Source organism: Amphibalanus amphitrite, unplaced genomic scaffold (genome assembly GCF_019059575.1).
Source record: "Amphibalanus amphitrite isolate SeventyFive unplaced genomic scaffold, NRLGWU_Aamphi_draft 000224F_arrow, whole genome shotgun sequence".
NCBI classification, from domain to species: domain Eukaryota; kingdom Metazoa; phylum Arthropoda; class Thecostraca; order Balanomorpha; family Balanidae; genus Amphibalanus; species Amphibalanus amphitrite.
This window is the reverse complement of record NW_024881719.1, coordinates 549,447-569,259: the sequence shown is the minus strand read 5'-3', so window position 1 is coordinate 569,259 and position 19,813 is coordinate 549,447. Positions and strand designations below refer to the sequence as shown.

The following is a 19,813-nucleotide window of genomic DNA, read 5'->3' as shown; positions in this document are numbered from 1 at the left end:
TGATGATTGGAATTGTGTTTATCTGTTTCATCTGTTTTGACTTAAATATATGGCCATGGACTATGGCCTACCTTGGGAAGTGTCTCTGATTTCAACAAAACATTTTTCATCAGGATACGCTACAGGGTACATAGTACATGCGTAGTGAAAATTTTGAGCATGTATGGGTGCGCATGTGGAGATGTAGACTGCGAATGAGACGGACTACGACGGTTTTTGAACCAATTAAATCTGATTGACAACGTAATGTAGGACTAAAAACTGACTGTCAGAAGAATATTCACAGAATATTCACTTCACCCGTTACAACGAAAAGGGAAAGTCAGGGAACAGAGGCAGGGTACATCTCGAAGATCAATCAAATTGCAGGTGCCGATTGGTTATGGATCATCGTAGCTCAATGTACTGCCTTGTGCTGCTTTATTGATTGAAATTGCTTCCAGCTTGTATTAAAAGAAGTCATTATGTAAGATTTTAAAAAGGTTCTTGAAAAATTTAAATACTTTGAATTGATATTTCTGCAGAATAATACACCCGTATCATTCTTTACATGTCAATATTTGTATATTATCTAGCAGGTAAGAAAATAGTGGCCTCAAGTTTCTAGAAAATATCTGATTTTGCTCTCTGGGCCACTGCAGATCCCTAAAAAGTTAGGAGCCGTCTTCATTATTTAATGTATAAAACCAAATAAATTATCACTGCTCAAAAGTGGAAGAAATGACAAATGAAAAAAAAAGTTTTCCTACAGCGTTGCAATCCAGATTTCAAGATAGTGATGGGCGCACTAGAAAGCAAGTAAAAGTACTCCACAAGGTAAAAGTAAGGAACAAGAATATCCTTATACTGTTTCAGAATTCGGTAACAAACATTTTTTGTGTGTTTTAAATACCCGAACGAATCGATTCCAGAATCAGTCTTGATGATACTATTTGGTTTTTGTATGGTGTTGGTGGTACTTGAATGACCAAAGTCAGTACATGTCCATCACCTTTCGATATTTCCGTGGTGCTCGCTCCCATTTCATAGCTGCTCACGGTGTTTTCTGCTGACGTCATATGGTGCTGCTCCACTAGCGCCACCATACGGCGTCAGCTGGCGAATTATCCAGTTAATACCAGAGCCCATGGACGGCATTGAAATAAAGGGGGCGGGGGCGTCATTGCGCCGTTCTTCATCTCTAGTGCGCTGTTGTTGTAGCAAATTATTTCTCTATGCTCTATGAAGTTTCTCTCTACGTGCCAGAGAAAAGTTACAAACACTTGAGAAAAAAGTCATATAAATGAATTCATTTTCATCAGAAGGCTACATTTTATGCTGATTAATTGCACTTTCTAATATTTGTATGAAATATTGCATGAATGTTATTTTTCAATCATTGCTTTCAAAATACTTATTTCGGACAATAAAGGTATCTATTCTCATTTGGTAGCTATTCCCGCCAAATTTTTGCGCGCGATTTCAAGATGGAACGACGCTCATGCACCACACACAATCTTTTATTTTAGCCCGTATGGAAAATAAAAGACCGTAATTTCAGCTGTCGTCAGTAAGTATTTGATATTGATTTGTAGCATAGGATAGGAAACCATGTAGAGGTAAAAATCATTTTAAGCACACGCAGACTCATAATTCAGTAAAAACAGCCATATTGATATGTTGATTGTACAGAAATAACAATTGAAATGCACCCAGCCAGGGGACATTTTTATTAGGTAGGTATGACCCTTGTTTTTTTAGACATTGCTTTTGCCGGTCCCGTAGCTCAGTTGGTAGAGCGTTGGACTCCGCGTGGTGAGAGCACGCGTTCCCGGTTATAACAGTCCGGGTTCGAAGCGCGACGGGCGCTCGACATTTATGGGCCTCCTGAAGGTATGGTTGCGGTTGGTGGCAGGCCGTAGCCAGGCGAAGTCAGTGAGGGGACCGGCCGTGCGCGGCTATGTGCGCACGTTAAACTTTGGACTATAAATTCTGCCATAGAACTGGAATTGCGCGATCGGAGGGTAGAGGGCAGGGTCACCGCAACAAGCTTTGCTTAGCGGTGGCTCTGTCCTTGTGAATCCTTCCTATCAAAAGGTTCGGACTAAATTTATAAAAAAAAAATTGGAAACCCTAAATATGAATGCAACTGGCAATCATGCTATTTTACATTGACACGGGCTGTGTTTCATGGCCTGGCACTGCAGTGCAGTGTGCACTACCTACTGCACAGTGCAATGGTGCGGCGTTTGAGACAGGTTCGGCTGTTGGGACTGGGAGCATGTGAGCTTGATGTTTCCATGGAAACCTAATACAATGCTGCGCACAGCATGCTGTTTTGAATCACCGCCCTGGGTCAAGTCAAACCATGACAAGGAAAACAAATAATTGTGAAAAAGATCACGGTAGACTGAATTTCCTGTGTTTTGATCACTTTTGCCACGTGATGATAAGGCTGCCTTATTTTTTCCTTACCAGTACCCTTATTCTTTCAGGTTGAGTCAAGCTTCAACTTATATTGATATGCTGAGGGCATTGTGCTGAGCCCTGTTCCAAACACTGCAGTCACAATCTGGCAACAGAAACTCAACATTCATAGAAAATATGCATTCTGTTGACCTGGAAAATGGTGGCTCAACAGAAGTTGTGGGTTCTTCAAGCCCTCAAGCAAGCTCCCGTGACAAGGCAGTGGCAGACATTGGTGAAGCTGATGATGTTCACATGAAAGAAATTAAAACAGAAAAGAAAACTCCCCCATCAACAGGTGTCAGACGAGGTCGGCGTCGCCGGGGCGCTGCCAGTGGTGGCCAGATCACTCTGACCAGCTTCATGGCAAAGAGCAGGAGAAGTCAAGAATCCCAGCAGGCAAATGGAAGCAAGAAGGAATCAGGAGACATCAAAGAAAATGAAGAAGAAGAAGATCAAATTCTAAAGAAAGTGAAAACAGGAATAAATGACAATGAAAAAGAAAAGTAAGTTATATTTTACTTTCTTGCTTTACCTACATGGCACAGCATTAGCATTTCCATACATTTTCATTTATTGCATGTTATGCTCATTTTTATGTAAGGAACTTTCAGAATACTTGCTGACTTCATTCTATCAACCAACACCATTAATCAGCTAACCCTCTTGTCAAATCAACTGACCTCAACCCTGCAAGGTTGTTCTGTCACTGCCATATTCTGACCTCCCTCAGAAACAGTGATTCAAATGGTGCCACGCAGCAGGCTCGACCAGTGCAGGCCCTTCCGGCCCGCTGTGGAACGTGCCGTCAGCTGCTGGAGTCACCAGACACCCGCACCTGCCAGGGCCACCCGGATGGTAGGTACCTACCGGCGGGAACTGTGGTATGGCGGTCATCTGTATCACCTGCGGAGTCGTGGACTAACTGTGCATAACTTTTCTTATGCTCGTAGGTATCGTAATAAGAATCACTTACTTTCATTGTTTATTTTTATCTTGTTCTTTTTATTTTTACCCCAATGTTTAAATGGACGAATTAACGAAGCCCGCGTAAAGAAGAGCTTGTTACGCTTGCTTCGTCTCCTACCGGGCGATTCTGGATGGAATCGGAACAATCTGAATGCTTATCGTGGCTATCAAAACTTAACAAGTCAAGTTTCAAGCGTGGCTTGAAACTTGACTGTTTAGTTTACTGACCAAACTAACTGAATTGCAGACCATCACCATCAGGAGTATCATACATCGAGCGCCGGAGTAACTGGATTCCGGGTTTTCGTCAGCTGGAGTTTGACCAGCCAACTGAACTAGTTCGCCTCCACCAACCGAACTAGGGGACGTGGTGTTGAGTATATTATCACATCACTTGATCCATCACAACCCTCACCCTCTGTCTCTCCCTCCCCTCTCCCCCAGGCGCGATGGACGAGTACGTGGCTCTCTGCGACCCGCGTCTGGCTCTGTTCACTGGCGAGGAGGAGTTTGTTCAGGAGTGCGACGAGCGACCACAGCACAAGCTCACCCAGTTTTCTATTTACGACCAGCACGGCCACCTGTGTCCGTTCGACTCAGGACTCATCGAGAGGAACGTCGAACTGCTCTTCTCCGGGTTAGTTCAATCTCGAATGCATTTGACGTTGAGTATATGCTTAGTGCTTAAAAATGTTATAGATGAAGTTTATGCAATTTGGCGCTACCGTGTTTTGGCGTGATTATTTGTAGAATGTCGCCGTAGTTCGTGGTACCTATGTACACAGATCTGAGCAGTAAACATGATATTTACCCACGGTAAATATTACGTTGTAATGTGGTTGTAATAAGAAGCCAGTGAACTTCGTGTCTCGCACTTTTATGGTGTTGATTCAGCTATCGTCTAAGCCGGGTGTATCTCCGGTCTGCTGGCTATTGTGTTATCTCCATCTAACATTAGTTCTCATTTGCGCAGCTATATGAAGCCAATCTTTGAGGAGGACCCTTCGGCGGAGAACGGCGTTCCGTGCATGAACGTCGGGCCCATCAACGAGTGGTGGACAACGGGCTTCGACGGCGGCGAGCTGGCCCTGGTCGGCTTCACCACAGGTGTGTGTAAGGGGAGGCGTTGTTGGAAAATAGGACCCCATGTCGATGGCCTGAAACAAGTGGGGTGCGGAATCTAAGATGATACATACCTACAACGTGCATTGCCACACATAGTTTGGATGGAATTGGAAATTGACTCATTGGCATTTTAGCATCGACTTAGAAGGAGTTATGGATCAGATTAAAAAGTAAATTAGTTTTTCCTATTTTAAGTAAGTGAATAACTGCAACCTCGGTCGTCCGAGTAATTGCCATTGCTGCCGATATTAATCACGATCGCACTTATTTTTGCGACCTAAATGACGCCCTTTTCAATGTATTTCCCACCTGTGCCAGCTTGCGCCGAGTATTACCTGATGGAGCCGAGCCCCGAGTACGCGCCCATCATGGACTCCGTCCGGGAGAAGATCTACATGTCCAAACTGGTGATCGAGTTCGTCAGCGACAACATGTTCGCCACCTACGAGGACCTCCTCAACAAACTGCAGGTGAGGCCTTTGGCTAGGCTTTCGACAAACCTTTACTAAATTTTCGTTTCTTAGTTGATACTGCAGTAAGCGAATCATTACCAGCATTTAATCAAGACAGATCTACCACACCGGGAAATGCGCATGTGACGGAAATGGCCCTAATTTATCGGATTATAGTTGAATATTAACCCTTACTGGAGTGCATCTCACTGGCATCGCATGCAGTTGCGGTCCACTGACCCCCCCCCCCCCTTCCTCTCCACCAGACGACGGTGCCCCCCTCCGGTCTGGGGACGGACTCTTTCACCGAGGACTGTCTGCTACGACACGCCCAGTTTGTGGTCGATCAGGTGCAGAGTTTCGACCTGGCAGGCGGCGACGAGGAGAATCAGCTACTGACCACTGTCTGTGTGCGAGCGCTCATCAAACTGGCAGGAGTGACGCTCGGAAAACGGTGAGAGACGGCGGGATGGGCTCATGTAGAGGCTGGAGTGGTCTCGGAAACGGCAGGGCGATCGCGGGAAGGCACAGATACTTGGGAGGAAACGGGACAGCACCTTGTGCTGTAATTTGCACTGTTAGCTACTTGCTCTCCCAGAATGTGATCGCTAACCATAGTGGCAAGCTCGCTTGCTGCACATAGTCTGCAATAGCAATTCTTCTCGCTGTAGTGAATCCAACTTATTGTAGCCTGACGCGACTTCCCCTCTGTTCTCAGCCGCGCCATCCGGAAGGTTACCCGCGTGAAGAAGCCCACAGCCGCTCCAATGACCAAGGCCACCACCACGCCGCTCGTCTCCGATCTGTTCGAGAACTTTTTCAAGGGACAGATTCAGAACGACGATAAGGTACGCAACTGGCGTTCGAGTTTTAACACTCGCCGAGCCTCTGCCATAGACCGTCTTTTTTATCCAAATACATTGTAGCACTGTCAAAAAGTTGTAAACGTAGTCATTTTCCTCCAAAAAGTAATATCACTTTTGTCATGACGGATGTGAATTACAGTACACCAGCTTTTGCACAGATGACATATCTCCCCTGTCCATTTTCTCAGATGAAGCAGGGCCCACGTCGCACGCGCTGCGGCGTCTGTGAGGCCTGCCAGCAGCCCGACTGTGGCGAGTGCCGACATTGCAAGGACATGACCAAGTTTGGCGGCAGCGGGCGCAGCAAACAGTGCTGCATCAACCGCAGGTCAGTCGGGCAGATCCGCTGGGGCCTCTTGCTCATCTCCGACAACCTGTGTAAGGATGCGCAATGTCAGTCGATTGCTTATTAGGACGTGACCTTAGCAAATCCAATGCACGAATGTCTTGCCACTCTTGTGTCCTGAATTGGTTTATTTCATCAAGTAGTGTGATCGTAAAGCTTGACATGGTATCATCTTGTACTACTTACCTCTCGCTCACCCATATGTAACTCCTATCACCGCCTCCTCCCCTCTCACACCTCTCAGATGTCCAAATATGGCGATTGAAGAGGCGGAGGACTCGGATGGCGAGGAGGAGGACAAAGAGGACCCGGCGAGGACGGCCGAGGTGCCCGTGCACCGTCCCCACCGGGTGCGCCGCCAGTCGCTGAGCTGCACCTGGGTGGACGCGCCGCGCGGCACGCACGGAGGACGGACGTACTACGGGTGAGTGGGACGGCGGTAATGCGCGAACGATGAAGCATATGTGGAAAGACTCGTGTCTTTGAACGTCTCTTGATTTACAGATGGACTACGCTGAAAGGATTGATTAAAGTTTGTGCGTTTGATGTGCTCTGTAAGAGACCCTGGTTTGATAGGTGCAAGTCATTTCTCTGGCGTTCGTGTCATTTTCGTTATGATTGATTTCGATATTGATTTATGATACTTCGTTATGATCCATTTTCGTTATTCGATTTCTGGTAGCTTACTTTCCCTGGATATTTTCGCCACGCAGTGATCATTCGCTGATCGCCAAATTACGGATCGTTAGTGCCGTCTGTTGGCTAGGGCTGTCCTGACCTGCCGCTGACCTGCCGCTGACCTGCCGCTGACCTGACCTGACCTGACCTGACCTGCCCTGCCGGCAGCGCGGTCGATGTGAACGGGGAGCGTCTGTCAGTGGGTGACTGTGTGGTCGTCGAGTCGGACGTCACCGGCCAGCTGCCGTATATCGCGCGCATCGAGTACCTCTGGGAGACGGCCGGCGGACAGCGCTACTTCCACGCCTCCTGGTTCTGGTAAGGCATGTCTCAGCTTGGCTGGTTCGCGTACGAAATGTTTGTAGTTTATATTTATATGAAGGGCCTGAACTCGAAACAAAAACTGAACTGATAAGTCATGCTGGCAAGTATCTAATGTTCTTTCTGTAAGTTGTTGCAAACTAATCTGAAGTTTGAAGGCTATGTTGATACCAGGGTTTTTATCGGACGACAGATGATCCCGCCCTTTTTGTAGAAGCTCAGCTGTTGTTTACCTGTGTCCCGTCCACTGTCTGACCGGTTGTTCTGTTTCAGTCGCGGCCAGGACACCCTCCTTGGCGAGACGGCCGAGCCGACCGAGCTATTTGTCACTGACGAGTGTGAGGACATGGCGCTCGACTCCATCACACGACAGGTGAGGTGATAACTTCACGTCACTGACGAGTGTGAGGACATGGCGCTCGACTCCATCACACGACAGGTGAGGTGATATTGACGTCACTGACGAGTGTGAGGACATGGCGCTTGACTCCATCACACGACAGGTGAGGTGATATTCACGTCACTGACGAGTGTGAGGACATGGCGCTCGACTCCCATCACACGACAGGTGGGGCTAGTTCACGATTCAGACACAAGATGGCACTTTGATCTGTGGGACTGCTTCTCACAATATGCAGGGCTCGTTCGTCTGATATAAAACGCGGTAGCGGACGAGACAGCAGTTGATAATTTAGTGATGATGTCGCATCATATTCTTTCACCATTTCTAAAAGGTTATCTTGGAAGCATTTGCAGCGACGTTATGTATGCTGGCTTTCCTTCAATCGTCGCAGTTCGCCGCACATTACCTGGGGTCTCGTCGCTGAGACTCCTCCGATCCAACTGACTTTATTCCCTCGCAGGCCCGAGTGTTGGACCGGAGTCAGGCGGCCGGCTGGTTCGCCGCCAGGGAGTCCTCCCACGTCGCTGACAACGAGGCCGACACGTTCTGGTTCCAGAAAAAGTGAGTCTTCACTCTTCGTGGACATTTAACGAACGAAAGTCGCCTACAAAAAAAAAAAAATGTTGTATCGAGGACACAAAGAAAATGCTTAATTTTAACTGTTGCTCTGTCGATAAAATTTATTTATGCGTCTCCACTTAACCGGAAGTCAAAAATACACATTCCAAAATTTCGCTTTAGCTCCTCCTCGTCCCTCTGCTCGTAATACCGCTGCAGGGAGATTACACTTCAGCAGCAGCCTTGCCCGCCAACTCACCTACCCTTCCATCACCTCCCCAGGTACCACCCGGAGTTCGGCCGGTTCGAGGACGTGCCTCCCGTCCCGGAGAACAGCGATGGCCGGCTGGCCTTCTGTGTCTGCTGCGAGTCGCTCGCTATCGAGGAGAAGCGCCGCACACCCACCCCGCTCAACAAACTGGAGGGGGATACCAGCAAACATCAGGTCAGGGTCGTCATAGTTAAAAAGTGTGGAGTATGGGTGGCTGATTTTGTGTTTGTGTTGTATAACTGGTTGAAATTATAGGTTGTGTTGTCAGGGACCTGCTTCACTTCGCTGCAATTCATAGATTTTATACCCTGTTTGTGCTGTTTGTGCTGACATTTGCCATCCGTATGCCAATTACCCATTTTGGCCCGAAGGTCTTTAGCACGTTGACAGCGCTAGTGTGTTTTCGTTACTGACTGAACTCTGATGGCTATGTTCCTTCCCGCAGACCCGGTACAGCCAGGTCCGCCTCCAGGATGAACTGTACACGGTGGGAGAGTGTGTCTTCCTCCAGCCCGAGGCGTTCAATCTCAAACCGCGCCAGTCCTGGGTCGGCAAGAAAACCAAACAGTTCGACCTCAGTCAGGTAAGTCATCTTGAGTCAGGTAACCTTGCTGCTATTTGGCGAGGAATGTTGAGGCATTGTGGTGAAATAATGCTCACAAAATGGGCTATAAGTATATTTATTGCCCTGTGCCTTTCTATCTATGTCCTGTCTTTCCATAGATGCAAAATGACCATTGCATTCGATGCGCCATAAAGCCCAATGATATCCCCAACCCTTATTTCTAACGTTCCAAGCGGTGTCCGAATTAAAGCTGCATAAAGAATAAATTTCGTCCGATTCACAGATATCACCTATGTTGATTACAGGTGGATGAAGAGATGTACCCTGAGTACTACCGGAAACAGACCAGCTACGTGAAGGGCTCGAACGAGGAGACACCGGAACCGTTCCGGATCGGCCGCATCACAGAGATTTTCACCGACCGGGCGGGTAAGAACCGACTCCGAGTGGGGATCGGTTGAAGGGGAGCTGTTTTTAACGCAGATTTGCAATGGACAAACCTTTCGTTGAACGAGGGCAATAAGGCTTGAATGGGAATAAGGAATGGGAAATGTTTAGTGCTTGTAGTCGGAAGTATGGCTATTTTGTCATGTCAATCTTGTGGCTGATTCATTTCGTGACATGACAACCGGCCCTGTAGTGGAAAAAAATGTTCTAACGTACATACCGTTACCACGCCCACTCCAGGAGAGGTGTTTATACGCGTCACCAAGTTTTACCGTCCGGAGGACACCTTCCGGGGCGCAGAGGGATCGGTCCACAACGATCTGCACATGCTCTACTACAGCGGCGAAGGTACGGTGCCGAGCGGCGGCTGCTTCGGATTCGGGCACTCCTTGTGTTTGTTTTCGTGGGCTGTTGACTTGTTGTTGTTGAGTTAATAGCCCACGAAACAAACAAGATGCATTTAACAAGCAACATTTAACAAAACTGTTTGAATAACAATATTTCCTAGTTTTTACTTCTACAATACAATGAGTGTTCTTGTATTCCTACCCGTCAGCTGGTGCTAGCGAATCGCCTGTCTTTTTTTACCGTTTATCCTCCCCCCGACTTTATCGACTTTATGACTTTTATCGCCCCACTGACAGCTCCTGTATCACAGAGGTATCCGTGCCGTTCCGCCTTGTGGCCGGCCGGTGTCACGTGGTGTACGGCGAGAACCTCTCCAACACCCCGGAGGAATACCGCCGGTCCGGGCCGCACCGCTTCTACTTCACCGAGGCCTACGACACCACAGAGCGCAAGTTTGTCGAGCCCCCGCCAGTGGCCCGACGCATGGGACTCGTTGGAAAGGTGAGTTCAGCTGTATGGTTGGGGGACTAGGATGTAGCGTTGGGCATGGTTGGGTATCAGCAACGGCTTATAATTGTTTGGTGGTAGCTTGTGTTGTGATGCTATTTTTGCACGCCTTTCAAAGTTTTCCTTTCCCGTTTTGTGGAAGAAATGTTTCGAATCGAAGCTTTATTTAACTTAAACCCTGCGAGCTGCTCTCATAACACAACAGCAGCTCTAACAAGGGCAAAAGGATTATGTTATGCACATAACCTATCATGCATGCCACGAGTCGCCGGCGTCTGACTACTTCCTCACTCGGTAGGGCCGCGGTAAGGGTAAGGGAGCGGCCGCCGACCGCAGCGCCCCACCGCCGACCACCCCGCCCGACCACCCGACTGTGACGCCTCTGCGCACCCTGGACGTGTTCGCTGGCTGTGGAGGTCTGTCCGAGGGACTGCATCAGGTCGGAGTGGCCAAGAGGTGAGCCGTGGGCGAGCATGTCTCGGGGGTTGGTTGGGTGCTGCTGAGATGTCGGCAGGTTGGCTTCATCGTGAATAGTTGTGATGGCCTCAGCTGTCCTGTTACGTTAAGTTGCATCACTCCACAACATTTTTTTTTCACCGATTTTGTGACTCCCGCTTTCTGTCTGTATTTCTTGTAAGTTATATAAAGATTGTTTCGGCGCCTTTAAATTTCCATCATCAAAATTATTGCTACATCGCCTTCCATGACTTCCATCACCCCACTGACAGCTCCTGTACCTGGTTAACGTTTCAGTCTGTGGGCGATCGAGGTGAGCCAGCCGGCGGCGAACGCGTACCGCCTCAACAACCCGCAGGCCACCGTGTTCTCAGACGACTGCAACCAGCTGCTGCAGCTCGCCATCGATGTAAGTGGGCGGGCGGCGGCAGCTCCGAACGCAACTCGGGCGGAGCTGGAGAGCTTAGAAACCACTAGAGAACGTTCAGATTTTCGTTTGGTACTGAAGGAATTACCGCTGATCTACTGGCACATAATTTTGGGTTGTTAGCTTCGTAATAGTACTTGTTGATGTCGAAAGTATTGGTCATGGTGGCATGCCATCATCGCATAATTGAGCATTTCGTTCCCCAATCCCCATTAGTCCGTGTCACTACCCGCTGACGCTTCCACGGGTCACGGAGTCATCACTCACTGACCTACCCGCGACCCCCGTGTCCCGTCTCTCAGGGAGCGGAGCTGAACGCCAGCGGCCAGCGACTGCCGCGGCCCGGGGAGGTGGACCTGCTCTGCGGCGGTCCGCCCTGCCAGGGGTTCTCCGGCATGAACCGCTTCAACTCGCGGCAGTACTCGCAGTTCAAGGTGCGTAAGGACTGACCATGACCGTAGTGGAATATGTATACTGACAATAACAATTACGCAATAATGATATTTTATCGCAATTTAGAATTTTCCTGCCCCCCCCCCCCCCCCCGCCAAAAAAGTCGATCGTTTTTTGTGCTGTTTTATCTTGTCAACTGTCAAGTCTCCAATCCATACGCTGTCTTTTATTATCGTGTTGTGTGACCAACATATTTTTTTACATATGTGATTTCGTTTTCCAGAACTCTCTGATTGTGAGTTTCCTGAGTTTCTGCGACTTCTACCGGCCCAAGTACTTTATTCTGGAGAACGTGCGTAACTTCGTCTCGTACAAGGCCAACATGGTGCTGCGCCTGACTCTGGCCTGTCTGCTGAAGATGGGCTACCAGTGCGGCTTCGGCGTGCTTCAGGCGGGCAACTACGGCGTGCCGCAGACCCGACGACGGTGCGTGGGGTCATCAATAGGTTAATCAAGATGTTATATGTGTCGACTTTAATTATTGTTCACGAGACGGGTTCTGTCGCTGTGTTGTGCCTAGTATATCGAGTTTCGTCATTCTTTTCTGCTCGCCGTTGCTGCTTTCTGACCTCAGTTTCTGTTAACTAACTGCCCATCGTGTGTGCCGTTCCAGGGCCATCATCCTGGCCTCAGCACCCGGCTACCGCCTCCCGCTGTACCCGGAGCCCCAGCACGTGTTCTCGCTCCGCGCCTCGTCACTAGCCGTCGTCATGGAGGACACCAAGGTAAGATCCGCTGAGCGGAAGTGTCTCGACGATCACCATAAACATTTAGTGATCGTTATAGTTCTGTTACTTAAGCTGCTCCCCTGTTGAGGCCTTGGCTAATCACTCAGCTCTCTGTCGTTTCCTAAATCAATGACTGTTAATGAATATCGTGGCCGGGTTATTCCCCTAGAGAACATTGTGTTAATAAATATCGTGGCCGGGTATGTTCCCGTACACAACATTCTCCATGATTGTCGTCTATCCGCAGTAACTTGTGACGGTGTCCGTTTCCCGCAGTACATATCGACGTGTCAGTGGATCAAGTCGGCCCCGTACCGAACGGTGACCGTGCGGGACGCCATGTCGGACCTTCCCGAGATCAGGAACGGCGAGAAACACGAGCAGATGGCCTACGACCGAGACGCCGCCTCCCACTTCCAGAGAATGGTGCGTGCCGGCTCACAAACGTTAGGGAGGTGAACACGTGTTCGCGGGTAGTATTTGAAAACACACACTAGCAGCCAACGTGGGTCTGAGACCATGTTTCAGTCAGCTCCGACAAACCTACCGGCTACCATATTGGACAGTCAATGTGGTAAACGCTAGATATTGGCATGTACTGAGCGGACTATCTTTTTCTCGTAGCCTAGATAGATGTGTGCCAAGAAGTATGCGAGAATATAATTAGTAATAACTAATAGGTAGTATAATTATCCAAAATAGTAGTTAATTGCAGAGCTATCCCTGTTTGAATAGGTGCTGTTTTAATTACTCGTTTCGCTGTAACCTCTTATGACCGCCGCCTTCCTCTGCACAGATGCGCGCCGGTGCCACGGAGACCACTGTGCTGCGTGACCACGTGTGTAAGGAGATGGCGCCGCTGATCGAGGCGCGCATCCGCCACGTGCCGACGGCGCCGGGCAGCGACTGGCGGGACCTGCCCAACCTGGCCGTCCGGCTCAGCGACGGCTCCACGTCCAGAGTTCTGTGAGTTGTTGTTGTGTGGGTGTGGGGGGGGGGGGATTATGGAGTTGGCCGGTGCATTGGGGGAGTTACGGAGCTAGACGGCGCATTGAGAGTTTAGGAGTAAGCTGGGAATAGCTCGGAGTTTGGTGAGATCGTGAGACGTGAGGTGAAAGAAATCGAAGCCAGACTCCAGTATCGTAGACCGATGAGTATGAGAAGTAGGTAGCATTACTGTTTCCGGTCAGATTTAAATCCGATCTCTTGCTCGACTAATAATTCACTGTGAAACGGAAAAGGATTACATTTTGAAGTTAAAGGCTAAATATAACGACTGCAGCTAACGTGGTTCTGACAGGTCAGCAATTTTTTGCCTGTTCACGAAGGAGAAAAACTATGGTGATTTTTTTTTTTTTGTCACAATTTTAAGGTTACATTTTTCCTCATTCGTGCTATATCATTCACCTGATGTCCATAAATGAAAAGCATCCGGAGCCACCTAGCGACAGACTGATAAATCAGGGCTGGGTTTGATGTATTTCTTTCAGTTCCTTCTGCGAATTTCGCGTCCGAAAGACCTTGACTGAACAGTTTCCTCGCACTTCTGGAAATACTTGCCTAAGAGGTCTACAGCGTGGCGGGAATTTCTCGTTTTATGGTCCGTGGCTCTGACGGCGCCCGGGCGCTAATGAATTATGTAGTCGATTGGGCGGCGCGGCCGGAACGCGCGCTGTTCGCTGATTTGGTGTGACGAGGGAACAAGGTCACTGTGTGGGTCTCATCCCGGCGCCGGGACCGGATGGGCCTCTGTCGTCGGCTCGCGTATATTACCGTCTTTTCTATCCTCTCCGCGAATGGGAGAGTGAAACTGAGAGTTGTTGGTTAGACGACTTGTTTGTTTTTGTAGTTTCTCAGGAGGCCGGATAAAACTTTATTTGATGTTGGTATTACAAGTGTGAAATCTCTAACGAATGTAAGCATCAAATAGCATAGTGCTGTCCTTCTTGTCTTATTGTTCGGTGACATTGCTATCTGCTAACACTCATACTCAGGACCTGGTAACATGGCTTGTGTAACTCAAACCGATGTGATCAGCTACAAACGACCATATGATTCGATTTGATTCATTGCGTTTACATACCGTTAACACGCGCACCTCCCCGCAGACTTTACACGCACCATGACAAGAAGAACGGCCGCTCGGCGGGCGGCCGGCTGCGCGGGGTGTGCGCGTGCGCCGGCGGCCGGCCGTGCGACCCTGCCGACCGCCAGTACGGCACGCTGCTGCCCTGGTGTCTGCCACACACGGGCAACCGACACAACCACTGGGCCGGCCTGTACGGACGGCTCGAGTGGGACGGGTTCTTCTCGACCACCGTCACCAACCCCGAGCCCATGGGAAAACAGGTACGGACGGGATGCATAGAGGGAGAGTACTCCTACTGAGAACTCCGAGCCCATGGGAAAACAGGTACGGTCTAAGTGGATGCAGGAATCGTGAGCCCATGGGAAAACAGGTACGGTCGGGATACATAGAGGGATAGCACTCGTACTGAGAACTCCGAGCCCATGGGAAAACAGGTACGGACGGGATGCATAGAGAGAGGGTAGGGAGAAACAGAGTGAGCCCATGGGAAAACAGGTACGGAGTATGTGGTCAGTAGGAATCATTAGCCCATGGAGAAACGGGTACGAGATCACCGCAGGTTGTTTGAAAAGACAAACACTATTCGTTAGAATTGTGTTTTTCTATTGAAAAACAACCGGAGCAGTCCTTCAACGGGTATGTAGGGATGGATTGGGGAAAGACTCCGACTCCCGAGCCAACGGGAAAACAGGTACGGACTGACTACATAGAGGGAGAGAAGTGGGAAACAGTGATACCATGGGAAACAGGTACGGATTATTTGGTGATTGGTGGGGAGAAACCGCGAGTCAATGGGGGAAACAAACAGCATGGCCGACGTAGGGGGGAGAAACTACGAGCTCATGGGGAAGTTGGCACGGACCACCTATCGGGGGAGTAAGTAGAAAAGGCGAGTCAATGGGAAAACAGGTAATGAATTTAGAGAATGTGATGGACACTGGACAGAAACCCTGAGCCCATGGGAAAGCTATTAGTAAAGTAATCTTGGGGAAAGCAACCCCTGCCGAACCCATGGGACGGGCTAAGAGTACGTAGAGGGAGAGCAGTGAGAACCCACGGACCATGGTAAAACTGGTACCGTCGGTCTAAATAGAGCGGGAGAAGTGAGAAACAGCGAGTCCATGGGGAAATTAGTGTAGCCTACATCTGTTGGAGAAGCTTCGAGTCCATATGAAAATAATGACTGTCTACATAGAGGGGACGAAGGATAGGGGTCACGGCAGAAGAGGCCGGAGAGTAGACTCGCTGTGAGGCAATGGAGAGGCATGATTGATGTTGATGTGACCAGCTTGTTGTTTGATGTCGAAGTTCGTTGGACAGACGGTGACAGTTGCGATATTTCTGTTGAATTTATGTATGACACTGGCAACTGGGTTGCAGTATTGCTTCATGTTTGATAAACATGAATTTTGAGGCTTGATGGTATCATACGAGAAGAGTTTTAACATTCTTCGGTTGCATATTCTCTTTTATTAGGCCACGTAGCTAATGGTCATTTTTCATCAAACAATGGGAACGTTCTCAGTAGTTTTTACTTTAATCTCGGTACATGACTTCACCTTCGCTCTGCTGATTTGCGATCCTTTGAACCGCAAGTAGCGATGAAGGTCGGTGGATGGAATCATACGAGGACAGATGATGCGATAACAAAGCAGACGCTTCTGTAACGTAACGAATACAGACGAGCGCAGATAAGGATGTGAGGACTTCTGATAAAACGGTGGCTAGTGGCCACCACACTGTTTCCTATCCTTACCTCTTTTCATTGAACGATCTTCTTTGCTGCCTTCTTAGTTATACGTGTTTGTGAATCCCTTTTGTTTTATCCTGTTTTCCTTCAAATTGTTTATCACAGGCAAGTGTTACCAACAGAAAAATAGCCGGCTATTATGTTTCTGGAAGTCTCCCCCAAGTTCAGCCAATCACGCAATAAAAAATAACCGCTGACGTGAAAACATATCAGTGAGGCCGGCTGATGTTATTATGATTCACATCGATATTTTGTTTTTCGTCTGGATGCTGAAATTCGGGGGCGACATAAGGAAAAAAATCAGGCAGCCGGCGATTTTTCTTGTTGTTAAAACTGATCTCAGTAGCATTTTCAACTTATCTTCACGGTTCATACCTAACTTATAAGTTTTTATATATTTATTTCAAATTGCTATTCCAATATGTTTTTGCTCGCAATAATTTTAAGGTGCATTAGGCTCATTCTTCTAAGGTTTACGTGAATAAGCTCATTACTGCCGTAAGCGATATCCAACTCAGTTCAGCAGCGCCAGTGTCCGAATTTTAACACTGTCTCTGGGCACTCCTCTCTGGCGCTGACGTGTCTTGATGTGTCTGAGAACGCGTCTGTCGGCGCGTCCGGAGTCGCCTGCGGCCCGACTCCGCACCTGCGTCCGTCCGTCTAATTTATGGCTCGGCCGTGCGTTGGGGGCGCGGTGACGGCGCTCGTTCTGAGAACGTCTGTCCGACTGCGGCCTGTCGCCGCCTTCATTTAGTCGCGGTGTCGCCGGTTGACCTCGGGTCACGTGACCTCGGCGCTGACCTCTGACCCCGGCCGGCAGGGTCGCGTACTGCACCCGGAGCAGCACCGAGTGGTTAGTGTGCGCGAGTGCGCCCGTTCACAGGGCTTCCCCGACTCTTACCGCTTCTTCGGTACCACCCTAGAGAAGCACCGTCAGGTGAGTGGTCCCCTGCCCCCCCCCCCCTGCACACACACACTAGAACACGTCACTGGTGAGGGGACCAGTGGCTGACCTTGGGGCTGCCCCCCCCCCCCGTCCCTTCTGCCGGGGCCTTGCAATGCCATGCTGAGCGATGGGACGGACTTCAATGGAAGTGTATGCAATTCGCTGGTCTCATCTGCATGGGGCGGCGCGTATAGATATGGTTGCAGTGCCTCTGAGTGGTGAGATGGCTTGCGACAATGGAGTCTGGATATGACGTTTTTCTTTGTTATTCTCTACCGACTAGCGTATCCCTGGCATCTGGCATTTGTTGCAAAGCTATCCCACATCTATTCAACCGTATCTGAGCTCGTTCGGCGGTTTACCGTTATATCTTGCAGCAGTCACCCATTTGCCTTGAAACCAATGACCACAATTCCTATCAGGACTACCACCTCGCTCCCCACTACCGTGATCATGCGTGGAAAAACCACACATCCTCTCTCCTAACGTTAGAACTGACCGTCTCTATCCGTCGTTTCAGATCGGAAACGCCGTGCCGCCTCCGATGGCCGCCGCTATCGGCCGGGAGATTCTCCAGTCGCTGGTAAAGTCTGGGAAGGCGACAGACGATGATAGAGCTGTGGCGGAGGGTGGCAGCAGGCCCGGCTCCAGCGCAGCAAACAGGGGAGGTGCGGCTGAGGGGGCCGGAGATTCCAGGCCCGGTTCCAGCGCAGAGGGAGTGGTGGGGTCGGACGATGGGTCCAGACCCGGGTCCAGTGCGGAGGGGATGGTGGGGTCCGACGACGGATCCAGGCCCGGATCCAGTGCTGATGGAAGGGTGGGCGTCGACTGCTGAGTGGAACCGACGTGGTGCTGTGTATTAGATGGACTGGGAGAAGTGCTCTTGGTGTCACATTTGGCCGCTAGCGGATGGATTCTCTTCCGATGTTCATGTCTGAAATTTCATTGGAACTTGCGTGTTTGGGGGAAGAGGGAATGACGAATTTTCGAAATCTTTGATGTTACTTCGATGTTTTAAAGTTTTGGTAATCGATCGTTTTACTTATGCCGGAAGCCAACGAATGCGGGCTGATGCCAGCTCAAACAGTTAAATTTTAATGCATGTATTCTGGTTTCATCTTAGCGCTACCCATCCTGAATAATCCCTGAGCTTCGCAATTGATGAACTGTAAATGATCAATGAAATTTCAACAGCTCCATGATTTTTAACATCTTCAACAGGCTCCGGGCGAAAGTGTTTTTAAATGTATTGTGTGATTTTTACGTGTATTTTGTCATGGGTGCATGTTCATTGGTCAATGTGTTTTACAGTCACCAAGTTGGCACTGTATTTTACTGTTTTTAATACATTTTGTATCGTTTTATTTGAATGTTTTTTTTTCACTTCAAAACGTTTAGATTCCTGTCGTATTCCTCTTATTTTTTTAAGTACCGTAGAAATCGCTACTTAGTATCACGGTGACTCTTAGTATAACGTTAACGGCACAGTATGGCTACTGGTAGGTACTCACGACCATGCATCCTGATTCTGTCCGGCCAGTAGGCTCGGCGATATCGGTGATATGTTGAATGTCAACAGTAATACGTTCCATAGCAATGTGTCACAATTTGAAAAGGAACCGCAACTTGCAGCTTCCTTGTCGCGTCCACCGCTACTCTGGACTGCAGCCAAGTGTAGTACTTGATACCGCACTTTACCTCTCAAGTGCTTTGAATCGCGACGGCCGAAAAACTCGCTCGTGCGTGACTCGTTTTTCATGGCTTCTTCAGCCGCGTTTGGCTCTTCAGCCCTCGGCCTCGGTCCATCACTAGCCGGGAATGGGATACATGCACTGTCATGCTCTCCTCCCACCGTCTTCCGACACCAGTCGAACAGCCTTGCCGCGGGCCCGATCGGCTGAGACATGCTAACGGTAAACTGCAAAGGTCGCCGTCAGTATGCATATCCATCCGTCTCCGGCGTGGTATTTCACACCTGCAAGTCACGTCCATTCATTGAAGAAGCCGACTCTGCGGCGAGGCTTAGCGTGACTGAACGCTCATGATTCCCTGAGCGTCGCTGATTGTGTTGTGGCTCTGTCGTCAGCGCCGTTGAAGGTTCAATCAGCTAAACCAATATTGCTTTTGATATCGACCTCGATCAATGCAAATAGATGGGGTTACGTTACTTGATTCGGAGGTTTCGCGAGACGTTTTACTGCATAAAACTCGGACGATGCTCTTGTGTCAATCACGTTTCAGTGTGTTACCTGCAATTTGTGTTCGCAGCCCTCCATTAGTCATCGCAATGTGTCTCGGAAGCCACACGGAGACCTCGGCAGTCGGCAGTCGCCACATATCGCCCGCCACTGTGCCGTCAATCCGTGCGTTCCTGTCTCCTGCCAGAGCGTCGCTGGTCGCCTGCGCCGACTGTTTGTTCCCGTTTGTCGCTCTCAAAGAACCATCGTCAGCAGCTCGCGGACGGCGCCGTCAAAGCTGACTGAACAGACACGGTGCCGACAGATTTACGGGACAGCCGGGATGCCTCCGGCGGGGCGCACACGGCGAGTGCGGCCGGCGCCGCGGCTGATTGTCATGCAGAGTTCATGCTGTGGTCTGACTGAGCGCCGAAGTCTGACGCAGGGGAGCTGAGACGCCTGGTGCGTACACGATCATGTGTTTGT

At 49.4% G+C, this 19,813-nt stretch overlaps 1 protein-coding gene across 4 annotated transcripts; it reads left to right on the top strand.

The window, feature by feature from the left end:
* The first annotated feature begins 1,417 nt into the window (after positions 1–1,417).
* LOC122385577 (DNA (cytosine-5)-methyltransferase 1-like) lies at positions 1,418–18,514 on the top strand. Of its 4 annotated transcripts, none has more exons than XM_043373943.1 (28): positions 1,418–1,549; positions 2,475–2,951; positions 3,179–3,303; positions 3,859–4,051; positions 4,388–4,521; positions 4,858–5,009; positions 5,258–5,445; positions 5,710–5,839; positions 6,046–6,185; positions 6,448–6,627; positions 7,050–7,199; positions 7,476–7,575; positions 8,066–8,166; positions 8,446–8,608; positions 8,880–9,017; positions 9,305–9,428; positions 9,687–9,794; positions 10,105–10,295; positions 10,600–10,757; positions 11,055–11,166; positions 11,487–11,618; positions 11,861–12,063; positions 12,251–12,362; positions 12,642–12,791; positions 13,162–13,331; positions 14,474–14,714; positions 17,025–17,141; positions 17,671–18,514. In XM_043373943.1, the coding sequence occupies exons 2-28, from the start codon at positions 2,584–2,586 to the stop codon at positions 17,983–17,985; spliced, it is 4,395 nt and encodes a 1,464-aa protein (XP_043229878.1). In that variant the 5' UTR covers positions 1,418–1,549; positions 2,475–2,583; the 3' UTR covers positions 17,986–18,514. The 4 variants fall into 4 exon arrangements, with proteins under 4 accessions (XP_043229878.1, XP_043229881.1, XP_043229880.1 ...); XM_043373945.1 differs by having other exon boundaries at positions 1,548–1,598; XM_043373944.1 differs by having other exon boundaries at positions 1,549–1,715.
* Positions 18,515–19,813: the final 1,299 nt, after the last annotated feature.

Excerpts from the sequence above, each read along its gene's own strand:
- LOC122385577 (XM_043373943.1), top strand. The coding sequence starts at position 2,584 with ATGCATTCTGTTGACCTGGAAAATGGTGGCTCAACAGAAGTTGTGGGT. Across the intron at positions 5,840-6,045 it reads AGATTCAGAACGACGATAAG|ATGAAGCAGGGCCCACGTCG; the intron begins GTACGCAACTGG and ends CCATTTTCTCAG. Across the intron at positions 9,018-9,304 it reads AACAGTTCGACCTCAGTCAG|GTGGATGAAGAGATGTACCC; the intron begins GTAAGTCATCTT and ends TGTTGATTACAG.